A 14,455-nucleotide genomic window follows, 5' to 3' on the forward strand; every position below is an offset into this window, starting at 1 on the left:
TAAGGAATATTAATTAACAGCTGCTGTCTTTTTAGGACTTTTCGACATACTAGTGAGGGGCAAGTACAATTTGGAAAAGGGAGAATTATGTATTTTTCCTTTGACATATTTATGTCATTTTTAAATTACTTTGAAAATAAACAGTCACTTTGTTCTCTTGAAATCCTTTTCTGTGTTTCTCCACTCAAGTCTCTTTGAACGCTCTACTTCAAGTTTGTCTAAACAGTGCTCTATATAAAGTATGATAGTAAATCTTTGTGAAAATTGTGATGAATAACTTCCTGTTTCTTTCTCACTGCTTAGAAAAAGATGGCAGTATTTCACTATCGGTCATTGCGATATTAAGCCTTGAGTGGTAGTAGTTTATTTTCAACATCATGATTAAGGCTATTCAGAAGACTACTTTCGTTAAAAGTTTTTGTATTTCTCCCTTTGTCTTCATTTAATTATTTCTTAGTATTGCTCCTTACTAGACTCAATTACTTTGCAATTTCGAATTAAAAATCTTATAATGATCTTGCTTTTAAGAAGGCATGCAGACTCACGATGCTGAGCCTTTTCTCTCGGCTGTTGGTCCTGACGTTGCCGGCTTTGCTTTCCTAATTTAGTAACAGAAATAAAACTATGCACTGTGCTGGGCCGATTCGGTGTGCTGGCACCCAGCCAGGGAGCATGGGTTTCTTAAGTAAATGGACCGATGGGGCTTTGCGGAAAACACAGATTATGTTACATGAGCTTTGCACTTCACAGATCTCGCACTATTTAAAGGAACTCAGCTAACCCAGCGCCACCTAAATAAAAGTCACTTTTGTTTAAACACATGCAGGCTAAATGATGGATTGTTTCCTTTTCCAAAATTACCCTTCATTTTTGTGTTTTTAATTTCATATTTTTGTAAACTTTTAAAAAGCCCTTTCTCTTTTAGTGAATGAATAATGCGTCAAAATTAGTTAACTCTATTCAATTATTTTGTGCATTTGTAGTACCTTTCAAAATAGCATGATGTAAGAGTTGATCACATACATATGCAATATGCTTCTGTGTGAAGAAATGTAAGAAAGTTCTGAGAGGGAGAAATTAAAAAGAAGCCTGGTATTGCAACGCTGCCTCTGCTACCTACTCGGCTGGGTGGCCTTGGTCCCTGATGTCTCTCCTACCTTGCGGCTCTCCTTAGTGTTCTGCATCATGTGACACTCGCTGCACTCTGGGTGGGTTTGCAGTGGTGGCTTTTGTGACTGTCGGAACACTGGCAGCTTTCTTGTCTGCCGACACTTCTCTCTGGTGCTTCTTGTCCGTTATAGCCTTATAAGGTCCGTTGCCTCCGAATTTGGGGGAAGAGCCTTGAGGCCTAAGGATTAGTCCACTTCTTCTCTCCTTCAGACTTTATGTATTTCTTCTAGACTCCGCCTTTCATTGTCAAATCAGGGCCAGCTGTCCACCCTGATGATCTTCGAACAATCAGTTTTACCACTGGGGATAACATTGGTAGGGCGTACAGGGTGGATGCTGTAAGTCACAGGAAAGCAAGCAGCATGAGTCACGATATGGAACAAAATGGATTTACTATAAACTCAAGTCATCAGATTTCATAGGCTTCCCATTGTATAAATGCCATTCAAAAGTATAAGAAAGAATACCAAAGATCATAAATTTCTTGACCCAGAGCGGTCAGAAGGTAGCTAATCTGTCAAGATAGCCAGCTGTTAAAATGGTCTGTTCCTCGGCTTTTTAAACAGGGCAGATGCCCGGCCCTGGCATCCGGTTGCCTTCCCGTGCATTCCCTTCCTCATCCTTTCCTTCTGCCTCCCAGCTTCATCCAGTGCTCTTCAAAGCCACAGCCCACCGAGCCGGGTTCCCAGTCCCTCTGCCCTTGGCCTTGCCTTGCCTTCCCTCGTTCTAACAAGGTTTTGGCTAAGGCGGGCAGAGCAGAGAGTTCTGTTGTAAGAGACTCAAAGTCTTGATAAATTTTAAAAAACTAGATTCCTTCCTGTGGATTCGAGTTACCATTTGGTGTCATTTTCTTCCAGCCCTACAGACTTCCGGTAACAGTTCTCATAGGGCAGGTCTACCAGACACTGATTTTCTCATTCCTTGTTCATCTGGGAATGTCTTTATTTTGACTTTATTTTTGCAGGACAGTTTTTCTGGATATATAATTTTTCATAAACGGTTTTTTTTTTTCTTTCAGCCTTTTAAATATGTCTTTCGGTGTCTTCTGACTTCTTTGGTTTCCGACGAGAAGTCAACTTTTGATTGTATAGTTAGTTCTCCTCTACGTGTGAGTCATTTTTCTTTTGTGGCTTTCAAGGTTTTCTGTTATTATTTATCTTTCAGTAATTTGATTATGATATGTCCAGGTGTGGATCTCTTTGTGTTTTTCCTACTTGGACTTTATTGAACTTCTTGGATCTGTAGATTAATGTTTTTTAATAAATATGGGACATCTTCAGCCATACTTTTCACGTATTTTTTCCTGCCACTTTCCGTTTTATCTTCTGGAACTCCCACTATACAGATGGTGGTAACCCACAGGTCTCTGAGGCTCTGTTCATTTTCTCTTTTCTTGTCTCTCTCTTTAAAGTTGATCATTTCTGTTGATATGCCTTTGAGTTTACAGATTCTTTCCTCTGCCATCTAGTGAAATTATTGTATTTTCAACTTTAGAATTGTTTTTTTGGCTTTTTTTATGGCTCGTATTTTTTTATTTAGATTCTCTATTGATTGAGTCATTGTCATCATATTTTTCTTTAATTTTTGACATAGTTTCTTTTGCTGTTTTAAACACATGTTTAACAGCTGCTTTGAAATCTTTGCCAAATTCAACATCTGGACCCATTCAGAGTTAGTTTCTGTTGACGGCTTTTTCATTTTTTTCCCCTCCCGGTTATGGGTCACACTTTGCTGTTTCTTTGCATGTTGTGTGTTTTTGTCATTGTTGTTGAAAACTGGAAAATCCAGGTGATATAGCAAACTTCAGACTTTGATTTCTTTTCCTGAGAGTTGTTTTTATTTATTCAATTTTTCTTACTTTCTGGGATTTAAATTGCAGAATCTTTTTCCCTGTGGTGTGTAGCCTCTGATGGCTCTGCTCAAATTTCAGTCTTATTTATATTTATTGACCTGGCTTCCTAGGAATGGCCACTGTGTCTGTATAGCTTAGGGGTAGCCATTGATATGAAAAGAGCTTCGCTCAAATACTTCAAGCCTGTAAAGCTTCTGCCTTCTGCGTTTGGATTGCGGGGTGTAGGCAGAGGCAGTCAGTTATCACATCTGCTTTTGCTTTTACTTTATACAGACTCTTGGGTCTTCCCTGCACATACACAGTTTCCCAGTTGTCTAAGGATTTGTGGAGAGCATCTCTAGCACTTAATTTGCTCTCTCATCTCCAGAATCTCCCAATTAAATTAATGGCTGTTTAACCATTCATTCCAACCGGGTCTGCAGTCCCAGGCCAGCAAAGCAGATGTTGTATATTTTCCTCATTCTTTTCTTACAGAGTTTGCCACTTTTAGCTAAAAATGCTATGGGCTTTTTTGTCCCATGTCCCAAATCAAGAACGCCTTCTCTGACTGCCAGGCTACTGGCTTTCACCGTCAACCCTGCCGTGGTAAACTAACATTCTTGAGATTGAGCTTGAGGGTAGGATGGGAGAAGAACCACCCTAAGTGAGAAAAGGCTGTGGACCCCCACTCTTCTTGAATGAAGCTTTAACAGGTTTTCAAAAGTAAACATTTCTGAATTTATTGTCTGCCATTAATTGATTTCCAGAGCCTTGAAATAGTTGCTTTTTATCAGTTTTGTCCAGTGTCGTGCTTGTTTTCTGTGGAGAGACTTCACCGAGGCCTTCGCAGAACCCGAAGTCCCCACTCTTATTCAATATTCTCAAGACATTTATTTATTTAGCTATTTAAAATGTTGAAGGGGCTCGTGGAGCTTCAGGGCCTCTGTTTTTATCATGAATTTTATAACAATGTCTCTTCAGCCTCAGTGCTCCGATGCTTCAGTTCTAAAGTTCATGGACAGAGTCCTGTGTCCATAGTTACCGACAAAGACACTGAAAATATGCTTTTTTATCTTCTTCCTGTATCTTGACATGCTCTTTCCCTGGGGACGTGAACTTCTTTGAAGTGTGACAGTCTCAGCCCCTTACCTAGTCTGACACTAAGTTTTTTAAGTTTCTCTCTAGGGTGTTTGAACATCATTCCCCTTACTGGAGAAGGTGGAAGCCTTTTATTTGTCATTTGTTAGCTAATTGTTCTCGCCTCAAGCACAGTCTGAGAAAACTTTTTGGTATCCTTAGCATTTTCCTGAAGGATGGCTCATTCAGGACAATGGAATTTACTCTATTCTTGCAGATTTATGTCTAAAACTATAATCAAAGACCAGTGTACATCTCAGAAAGCAATAAGATATGTATATAATCTCAGATCTTGGATGCTATTAGGGCATTATTTAACATCAATTTTTATTCCCTTTACTCCAGTGGAATAAAATTTTTAAAGTTCCAAAATGGATTTTGTAGGTTTTCAGTTCTTCGGAGAATAAAAATATGAGATTTTTATCATAAGATAGATTCAAACAAGTAAGCATGCAATTTACGTAATTATTTCCAGAAGAACACAGTACCTACTGTATTATTCCCAAACTTGTTTGACCACCTCAGAAGCGTCGCCCTGGTATTCCTGCGACCGTAGTCACAGTGAACACGGCTCTTTGTGAGTGATGGCCCGTAAGTTCTGTCGCTGCAAGCATATGTGTTTGAGAAAATTAATGGAAAACTTAAATATTTTTAAAGTTACTTTTTGGGGTGTCGTTTTGACATTGATTGATTGATTGATTGGTTTTTACTATGCTGCCAGTTCCAATCGTATGAGTAGAGCATGAAATAAATTAATTTGGAAAAAGGTTCATATTCTTGGAAATTATATACACTGAACTCATTCGTGAAATACAACTTACCAGGCACGAGTCATCCGTTCCCGTTGTCCTGTCCCACGTCCCTTCTGGGCCTGCAAGTTTTTATTGTTCTTTTCGTTCCGTTGCTCTGTCACTTCCTGTTATTGGGGGGCATTTGAAAGCTTCGTCGATGCAGTGCACACAAAACAATTACAGAGCACAATAAAAGTTCTTCCATTCTGGTGTATATTTGACCTGTTTACAACAAAGCAGTGGTACTACTTTGTAGCATTTTTTTTTCCAAAGGTTGAGGAATGACTAGAAATCTGAAGAAATCGAGTTTTATGTGTTCTCTTTAGAAGCACCATACGATTTTCTGTAATCCATATCTTCAACAGAAACTGTGTAAACTTTGATTTTTTCCACTTTATAATGACAGAACTTCCAAGACCCTCAGCAGTATAGATTTGCATAGCAGCGCTATATCTATGTTTACATATATTTATTTATTACATTCTTATTTGCTGTCACATGGTATTTCAGTGAACTGAAATGTCATTAGGAAAATCAGATTCTTAGAATTTTAATCACAGATTTCTGTGTGATCATTCTTAGGCAAAATAAATACAACTAATTTAAAAAACAAACAAACAGTGTAACAAGTGTTTAGAATTGTTGCATCGCTTATTCTAAGGCATCTCAAAGTGTGGATGAAGTACCACATTAGCCCGTGATTACTTTAATTTTGTATCAATATAAAAGTAATACGCGAGCATAGAAATAAATGTCTAAACAGTATAGGAAAGTGTGAAAATGAAAAGTTAACATCTTTCTTTGTCCCCATTTCAGTCCCAGCCTTGATATTAATCACTGTTGAGTACTTTTCATTTCCATTCTGTCGATGGTTCCTCCATAATGCTACACAATAGGAATACACTAGAGAATTGTTGCTTTAGTGTTAAGATTGGCAACCAATCTGCACACATCCAGAATTCTCTAATGTAAAATTTCTCATGTTAATAGTGATAATGTGAGTTTCTTATAAAGGGTGTATATTTAGAAATCCGTTATATTTTGAAGTGAATATAGAGTTCTTTTAATAAGCGGAGAATTTTTTTTTTAAACTGTGATTCATATGTTGGGTGTGACACATTTTTCCAGTGGTTTCTAAGTGTTCCATCGGTGGAGGTCATTCTTTATATCAACCACTTTTTATTTTTCAAGGTGTAGTTACTTTTGTTATAGGAATTTCAAAGAAATAAATGAGAATGGATCAATTTGAAATGTATATACACTAAAAATTTTCTCTTTAAAATATTTTTCTCTATTAATTTCAGTTTAGAAAGTGAGATGAAAGCAATCGTTATAATGATATCATTTTTTTCACATAGTGGGATATGGATTGCTTGTAGTTATTCTTTGCGAAGTAGTAAAATAAAGAAACAAATTTTTATTCTGGACTATGATGCTGTGATGTGTCTTGAGCGAGTGATTATAATAGTTTTATGCCAACAATGGACACCTGGTGGTCTCATTCAGGCCAAAGCCTGAAATCTCCATTGTGCTACCTCACTAAAGAGGAAAAAAGCCTACCCAGAAGAAACCTGGGAAGTAGACAATCGCTAAAATACAACCTAAGATGAAAATCTGCGCATGTGGTCTCCACGAATCTTGCAGAATGAGGAAGATGAAGGACTTTTCTAAGTAGTAATCCACATACTGACACAAAGCAATAATAAAGATGCTCAATTTTAGAATAAGTGCTTTTAAATTTCAAAGAGAGAATGAATCTAAAGAAGAGATACAGACCATTTCTGTCTAGCAGTTAGTTGTATTATAATTGCCACTCAGGAAGAATACTTTCAAGAGACTTTTTCTTATCTTCGGCAATATTGTCAGTGACATTTTACTAGGTACCTCAAGGGCCAAATTGACTATTGGGTTAGATAACCAATGAACACCTGGTAAATAACTTATTTTGAAGAACATTGAATGAGACTTCAGCGCATAATTTAATTGCAAACAAAGCACCAGGTACAAGGTTAAAACAATGTGATTGTCTTTTTTGAAGCAATGTCTTCAACGTTTGAAATTTTCTCTTGGGAATTAATTGGCAAGCTTGACACCCACACATAAATATTTAAGCATATCAGTGTCTCTTGTGTTTCTCAAATGTCAGATGTTTTGGAGCATTTTATCTTAAAGCTCCAAAATATATTTAATTACCTTCCGTAATTAAGAGGACTTCTTAATTGCTAGTTTGATATCGCTTTTATTAGACAAATGTCTAGTTAATAGATTTTTTTCATCGAGCTTTCTGGCATTAATTTTATTCTCCTTTGTGATTTTTTGTTATTATATGTAACCTGCCACACATTCAAAGTTATGAATGTATAGCAAGCCTCTTATGGTTGGTTTTAATTTTTTTATTTGACCAGGGAAGTTAGTCCTGCCCATTTTCTGAAAGCTATCCACCTCCTAAGAGCCCCTTTCTCTATGTTAGACAGAGCAAACGTATGCATATTATGTAGTATGATGAGCTGGAAATTAGAAATATTTGTTTTCTGCATGTATTGTTGAATTATATGGGATATTTCATTTAATCACTTTAGTACGTGTTATTCTATCCCTTTTTTACATACGAATTTTTTTTAAACATCAAATCAGTGATCTAAATATTTGAGTAAGTACCCCAGAGTTACACAGCTGATAAGTAATCAGATTATGGCTGGAACCTATTTCTCCATACCAGAGTATGTACCTTCCACAGCCCAATCAAGAGAAAGAGTGACTAGAAATAATGACATTTCCCGCATGTAGAATGGAACTTGGCATTGAAATATTGTCCTTTATTTCTCTGTATGCTCTCCCTAACCCGGTGTGCTTTGGAGCTCAACTTAGAGCTGTTTTTAGTAGTGCCGGAAAAAGCCAGAGCTTGAAAATACCAAGCCTTGTTATTGACTCTGTGGTCACTGGCTTGGCGTGGAGTGGGTGGCTTCCTTCCCATTTAAATTTTAGGTTAGGTCAGTGTGCATCAGCAGAGAATGATGATTTAAGGAGAACTTACTGTTTTCTCTTTGGAAATTGTACTCTAATGTTATTTTTATGCTTCGTGTAAGTAATTACTATGTGGCAATAATGAAATCGTCTTCAGGATATTCTATAAGTAGCTGAAAAGTTTTAAGGTATTGTATATTTAGCATAAAAGTAAACAATGCAAACAAATGTGAAGTTAGGATTATTCTAGGCATACTAAAGGAAAGAAAGTATACAAATGTATGTTTACTCCCTGGAGAGTGCTGTGGTGACAGGGAGACCAGCTGGAAAGAATAAAGTCCTAGTCATATTCCAAAAAGAATTCTTCGTGACTCTACGTCAGTAATACTACATTAATTTCAAGATGAGATATCAATGAATATTTTTGAAGGTGTCAATAATGTTTAATTAAGAATAAAATTATAGACAACCTTATTAAAAAGAAACAATATATTGAAAAAAGATTTCAGAAAAATGCAAGTAACACATTATTAGAAATAAAAATAGCTAAGAAACTGATTAAATGATATGAATTTATACCAAGAATAATTTTTCGATTTCTAGTCTGTAGATAATCAATATATGGAATTTTAAAATTTTTGCTTTTATATACATTTTATTTTTCACTTTGAAAAAGAATTTTATTTTGGAAAATCATTTTTGTGTTTCAGTTTTTATTTTAACACGCAGGAACATTTCACCCGTTTTGAGTGCATAACCACCACCACAATCGAATGGAGGCGAGTTCCAGCATCCCGTTAGATTCCCTTGTGCCCCGGTACATCCGCCTGCGTCTACCCCACAGGACCTGCAGAATTTCTGTTAGTTTTCTTCTACTTCACTTTGGGTTTAGCTGCCCCTGCCCTTTTTTTCATGTCTTAAAGTGAAAGCTTAAGTAAGGAATTTGAAACCCCCTTTCCTAACATAGGCATCGAAAGCTTAAAATTTGTTGCTAAGCACTTCCTTAGCTGCATCCCATAAATTCTGACATGTTGTATTGTTGTCTTCATTTGATCAAGAATATTTTCTACTTTTCCTGTGCTTTCTTTTACTTATGGGTCGTTTAGAAATGTATTGGTTGTTAATATCCAAATATTGGGGATGTCCCAGATTTCTTTCTGTTGTTGATTTATAATTGAATTCCATTTTGTTCAGAGAACATACTTTGCGTGATTTCAAATATGAGAGTTGTTTTATGGTCTAACATATGGCCCATCCTGGAGAATGTACTATGTGCACTTGAAAAGAATGTGTATTCTGCTGTCTTCTCGTGACAGTTGTCAAATGCGGTCGACAGCGTAGATCAAGTCTTCTGTATCCTTATTTTCTCTCTAGATGTTCTATCAGTTATTGAGAGTGACATACTAAAATCTCTATTCATCATCATTGAAATGTCTACTTTTCCTTTCTGTACTGTTCATTTTTGCTTTACATCGTTTTGGACTCTGTTTTTTGGTGTGTATATAGTTATAATTGTTATATCTTTCTGAAGCATTGATCATTTGACTGTCATGAAATGTCAATTTTCCTCTCGTAATAGTTCTTGTCTTAGTGTCTTTTTTTCAGATATGAATACAGCTGCTTTCTCTCCTGATTATCTTTTGCATTATATATATATATTTTTTTTTTCTGCCTTTTCAGCCTCTTTGTACACTTGACTGTAAAGTGTGTTTCTTATAAACAGCATATTGTTTTTATGCAATCTGACATCCTTTCCCATCAGCTCGGGTTGTTTTATCTGTTGACATTTAATGTAAATGTTGATGTGGTTGTATTTACGTCAGCCATTTTTCCATTTGTAACCCCACATAACTTGTATCTTTTCTGTCCTCTGTACCTTCTGAATTGACTTCTTTTATGTTTGTAAATATTTTTTCCTTTTTTGTTTAATTGAGCTGTAGTTGACATATAACATTATCTTAGTTTCAAGTGTACAACATAGTGATTTGATATTTGTATATATCGCAGATGGTCAGCACAATATGTCTAGTTAACATCTGTCACCATCCATAGTTGACAGATTTTTTTCTTGTGACGAGACTCATCCATGTCTCCCCCAAGCCCTCTGAATTGAACTTGTTTCTACTCTTCTCCCTTTGGACTCTGATACTTGCTGGGCTCCAGATAGTCCGTCGTGCACACCATATTTATTTTTTTCACTTCCATGCCTTTCCCGATGCTTTCAACCCCACCTCTGTCCCTTGCTGGAAATTCTCTATTCATTTTCCTTTTGACCTATTCAAGTTCCCATCTCCTTCAGCAAATTTTGCAAGAGCTTCTCCAACCCCCCGTCCAACTCTTCTTTCTCTGAGCCCCTCGTCACACCTCGTCTCTTACATGGAATGTAATTCTTTCTTTCTTTAAAAAAATTACTTAGTATTATTTATGCCTACAGCACCTGGTCTTCCTAGGTGGTCTCCCACCCAAGTACTAACCAGGCCTGACCCTGCTCAGCTTCCGAGATGAGACATCGGGCTTGTTCAGGGTGGCATGGGCGTAGACCATAGACCGTGGCTCCACTGGGGCGCGAACGCAGGACCTTCTGCGTGTAAAGCGGACGTGCTGACCGCTGCGCTGTGGATCCGCGTCCGGAACGTGATTCTCAGTGACAGAGACCCTGTCGCATTCTCCGCTCAGCACCCAGCCCCCTGGCGTGTGGCCGATCGGTTGCACTTCTGTCCCATTCTGCTCCTCTGATCACTTTACAGAGTGCGGTCGGAACGATTTCTTGTTTCTTTTTCTTTTTATTCAATTCTGAAACATGATGCTTATTCCCTCAACTCCTTCACCCCTGCACATCCCAAATCAGAAGCAGTTTTTTGGCATGAAATAGAAGCAGTTTTTTGGCATGAAATAGTTTCCCTAGACGAAAACCAGGGCTAATGAGGCCGAGAGTGACACTGACTTCCGTGTGCATCAGTGAGGTCCATGCAGAACAGAACGCCCTTAGAGTCCAGACCGGTCGCAGCATCCTGCCTTTTCACCCTCAGATACGCATGTCGTTCGGTATTGGGGAAATTGGGCAATAAAATGTGAACTCTAACAAACAGATCATTTGTAATTTATAAAAATAACTAGAAATTAATGTATCTTGCACCTGTATTACTTTTATTTAAAAAATAGTTATTAAAAATGCTCCTGTTAACAGGAAGTCTCTAATAAAAAGTGGCAAACTTTTTCTGTAAAAGGCTTTACAGACTACAAAGGGTCTCTGTCACATATTCTTTGTTGTTTTTGTTATTTTTTTTACCACCCTTCAAAAATATAAAAACCTACCAGTAGATTACTTCCTAGATCGATTTCTAGGAGTACATATCAGACTCAGGATTTGTAATGGAAATTTTTTTTAGATAACTAGCCTCGTAACCAAATTATTCTGAATGAATGTCTTACCTTTAGTCACCTGTTTGAATTTAAAATGCATAATTATAATTAAAGCTGAGTGAAAGTAAAAAAAAAAAAAATAATGTGAAACAGTCTTAGCTTCCGAGCAGCACACAGTGGGGCCATGGGCCAGATTTCGCCCGTGAGCTGTAGTTTGTCACCCCCTGGCCAGTAGCAGTAAGAAAAGCTGATCTGTGTCATTGAGCATCCAAGAGAGCAGAAGATCTTCTCTCCAGCAGAGAAGAGACTAATACAATCCAAGCCCAGAACAAACTGGGATGGGCCCGGGGGTGTGCCGTCACGGGGCAGGAGGATGGCAACCTAACCCTAGAGGAATGGCTCGTGGTTCAGGCTTGGGATTGAGTAGGCTGGGAGACGGCATCATGGCAGTCTTCACCTTGGAGGTTCCATGGTGCAGAGGTAGACTTGTCCCGCACAGAGCTTCCTGGAGAGCCTGAGTGGAGCGTGCTGGCCTGGACAGAGTACATGTCCCTCCTCTAGAGACCGCTCAGCACAGCTTCCTCTGTTCCGAGATGCTTCATGGGGATGGTCCCTGGGAAGGACGAAGTATCTTGTCCCAACCTTCAGACTTGGTATTTGGTGAAGGACGAGGACATAATTTTACTCACCGTGGAACAGATTACAACTGTAGACATCAGTAGTGAGTGAATATTGGAGTAAATGGAAGGATTTCGTTTGGATGGAATTATCTTTATAGAGATTGGGTTTTTAAAAGGATTCACATGCTGGACAATATCTAAAAACGTTACCTACCGATAATTTCAATATTATTATAACACTTACCATGGTGAAGATTTCCAAAGACACCTAATTCTTACTTCAGAAAGTATCAATTTAGTTTGTATGAACAAGGTGCATACTGGGAGACTGTCACTTATTATATTTTTAAGTTTCCTAATATCTACTTAGATAGGTAAAATCACAAAGGTAGCAAAAACCAGGGACCTTATAGTGACTGTAATCATGCTTTTTTCACCCTAATACCTTCTGATTTATCAAGAAGCAGAATCCATAGTATCAGACTCCTGGCTCAGGGTCACCCCTTTGTGTCTCTCCTTTCTCCATGCCAACACTGTCTCCATTTAAAAAAATCCGGGTGGGCTCATTTAGAGACGCCCACCTAGGTCGGACTCTTCGTACACTAGACCCCGTGCTTCGGCATTGATATCTATGGAAAAAGCTGCAGCTACTGATTTTTTATTTGGTTGAACTGTTACAGTATTGATTCATTTTCTTTCTTTAATGAATATAATCAGGATGCAATTTATCTTAATTTTGATTTTGGTTGTAGAGGTTGGCGATTTGAAGGAGCTGCAGACACTAGACATTTCTACCAATCGTTTGCTAACTTTACCCGAGAGGCTTCACCTGTGCCTTTCTCTGCAGTACCTCGCTGCGGACCGAAACCGCCTGTGGAGTGTGCCCCGCCACCTCTGCCAGCTGCCCAGCCTCAACGAGCTCTCCATGGCGGGAAACCGTCTTGCGTTTCTGCCGCTTGGTAAGTGACCGTGTTTCTGTGCTAAAGCAAAAAAAAAAACCAAAGCACAAGACGGAAAGCCTTCAGTATTGATTCATTTTCTTCCTTCTGTTTATTTTAAAATGGCCTCTGTAATCCATTCTTGCAGTGAACAAAGCATCAGCTGTTAAAAATAAAGTTTATTTCAATTAGGGATTTCATATTTTGAAAAAGAAATTATATTAAAAATTCGTTGAGCGATGATTTACTCTGAGAAAGGAACAAAATTTATGTATGTATGATGTATGATGTATGTATATATATTAGGTTGCGTGTATATATAATACAAAACTATAAGATTGACAGGGGGTATTAAGCAATATGAAAGGATAGCTACTGTTACAAATATATCTTCTTATATGTTGGCTTCTGGGTAGAAACATTTGCATTGCCAGATGACCAGACTACAACATTGGAAAACTTTTAAATTGCCCAAACTGCCCACTGAGCTAGAAATATCACCCTGGCTAATAAATAACAGATTATCCACTGGAGCTGGCTCATTCTGACATAACGTATGTTAAAGAACATAGGCCTTTAATAAAACAATACATTTATTTTCACCGAGAATTGAATTATTTTGTTAACTTGTAAGAAATAGAAGTGCCACTTAAAAAAAAAAATTAAAATAGGACTCCCCACAGAACTCTAGACTATCACAATAAGTATCATATGATTTTACTCGTAAAAGCGTTTTTTTCATAATGAATAATTTATCTCTGAGGGCAATGAAGTAAATAATTTACTAGTCCCTGAAAGAGAATATGTTCACTATAATGCAGTATACATATAATTTTCAATTAAAAATAACTTGGGGACATGAAAATCAATTTGAGTAATATCAAATAATTATCCAATTTAAAAAGATTACTTTTCTATAAATATAAACGCTGTACTTATGAAATTAACAAAATAAAATAAGCCATTTCAGAAGGAAGCTACATGTCTAAGAAAACAGAGCTTTCTTTCAAGTGAGAAAAATATCAAATATAAATACATTTTTAAAAAGCAATGTGCTTGCTGCATAAACCACAGGTTATAGCACAATTGCAGAGACAAGCACCAAGTTACAAATCCAGAGATGCAGACTCCAGCCTGGTTACAGCACATCACGGTGCACACTTCATTTGACTCTGCCCCAGACAGTTCTCAGCATTAGATGGCTTCGGTTCGTCAGGAGGGAGTTCAAGGAAGAGTTCAAGTGCACACACTTCAAGGAAGGACAGCCGCGGACTTAATTATTTTCTTCCTAAAGACTTAGTTGAATTCTCTTTCCTAAGCCACCTTCATGGTGTTAAAAGGCAGCAACAACAAAAACAAAACAAAAAACAGGACCGAGAAGATTATTGATATTTCTATCAGCTTCAAGTTCATCATCCTGACTCTAATGTGAACCCTGCTTCGGGCAGCCTGACATGGCAGCTCTCTGGTTGTCTCATCCATTTCTTTAGATTCACTTACTGCCTTTTCTCAGAGAACTGAACCGTTCCTGGAAACTTAGCAGTAGGGCCACCTCTTTACAATAGTTGGGAGATGCTATGTGTACACACACACACACACACACACACACACAACTAAGGCTTTCCAATAGAAGGTCCCTAA

At 37.7% G+C, this 14,455-nt stretch overlaps 1 protein-coding gene and 1 pseudogene across 2 annotated transcripts in view; one reads left to right on the forward strand and one right to left on the reverse strand.

The window, feature by feature from the left end:
* Positions 1-14,455, forward strand: part of LRRC28 (leucine rich repeat containing 28) — a 75,576-nt gene that overhangs the window by 27,598 nt on the left and 33,523 nt on the right. For both annotated transcript variants that reach the window (XM_039844079.1, XM_039844080.1), the window contains one exon: positions 12,629-12,835. In XM_039844079.1, coding sequence (XP_039700013.1) covers positions 12,629-12,835 — 207 coding nt within the window. The remainder of the gene's footprint in view (positions 1-12,628; positions 12,836-14,455) is intronic.
* Positions 10,319-10,434, reverse strand: LOC120587384 (uncharacterized; annotated as a pseudogene).

Source organism: Pteropus medius, unplaced genomic scaffold, assembly GCF_902729225.1.
Source record: "Pteropus medius unplaced genomic scaffold, Ma_sr-lr_union100, whole genome shotgun sequence".
NCBI lineage: Eukaryota > Metazoa > Chordata > Mammalia > Chiroptera > Pteropodidae > Pteropus > Pteropus medius.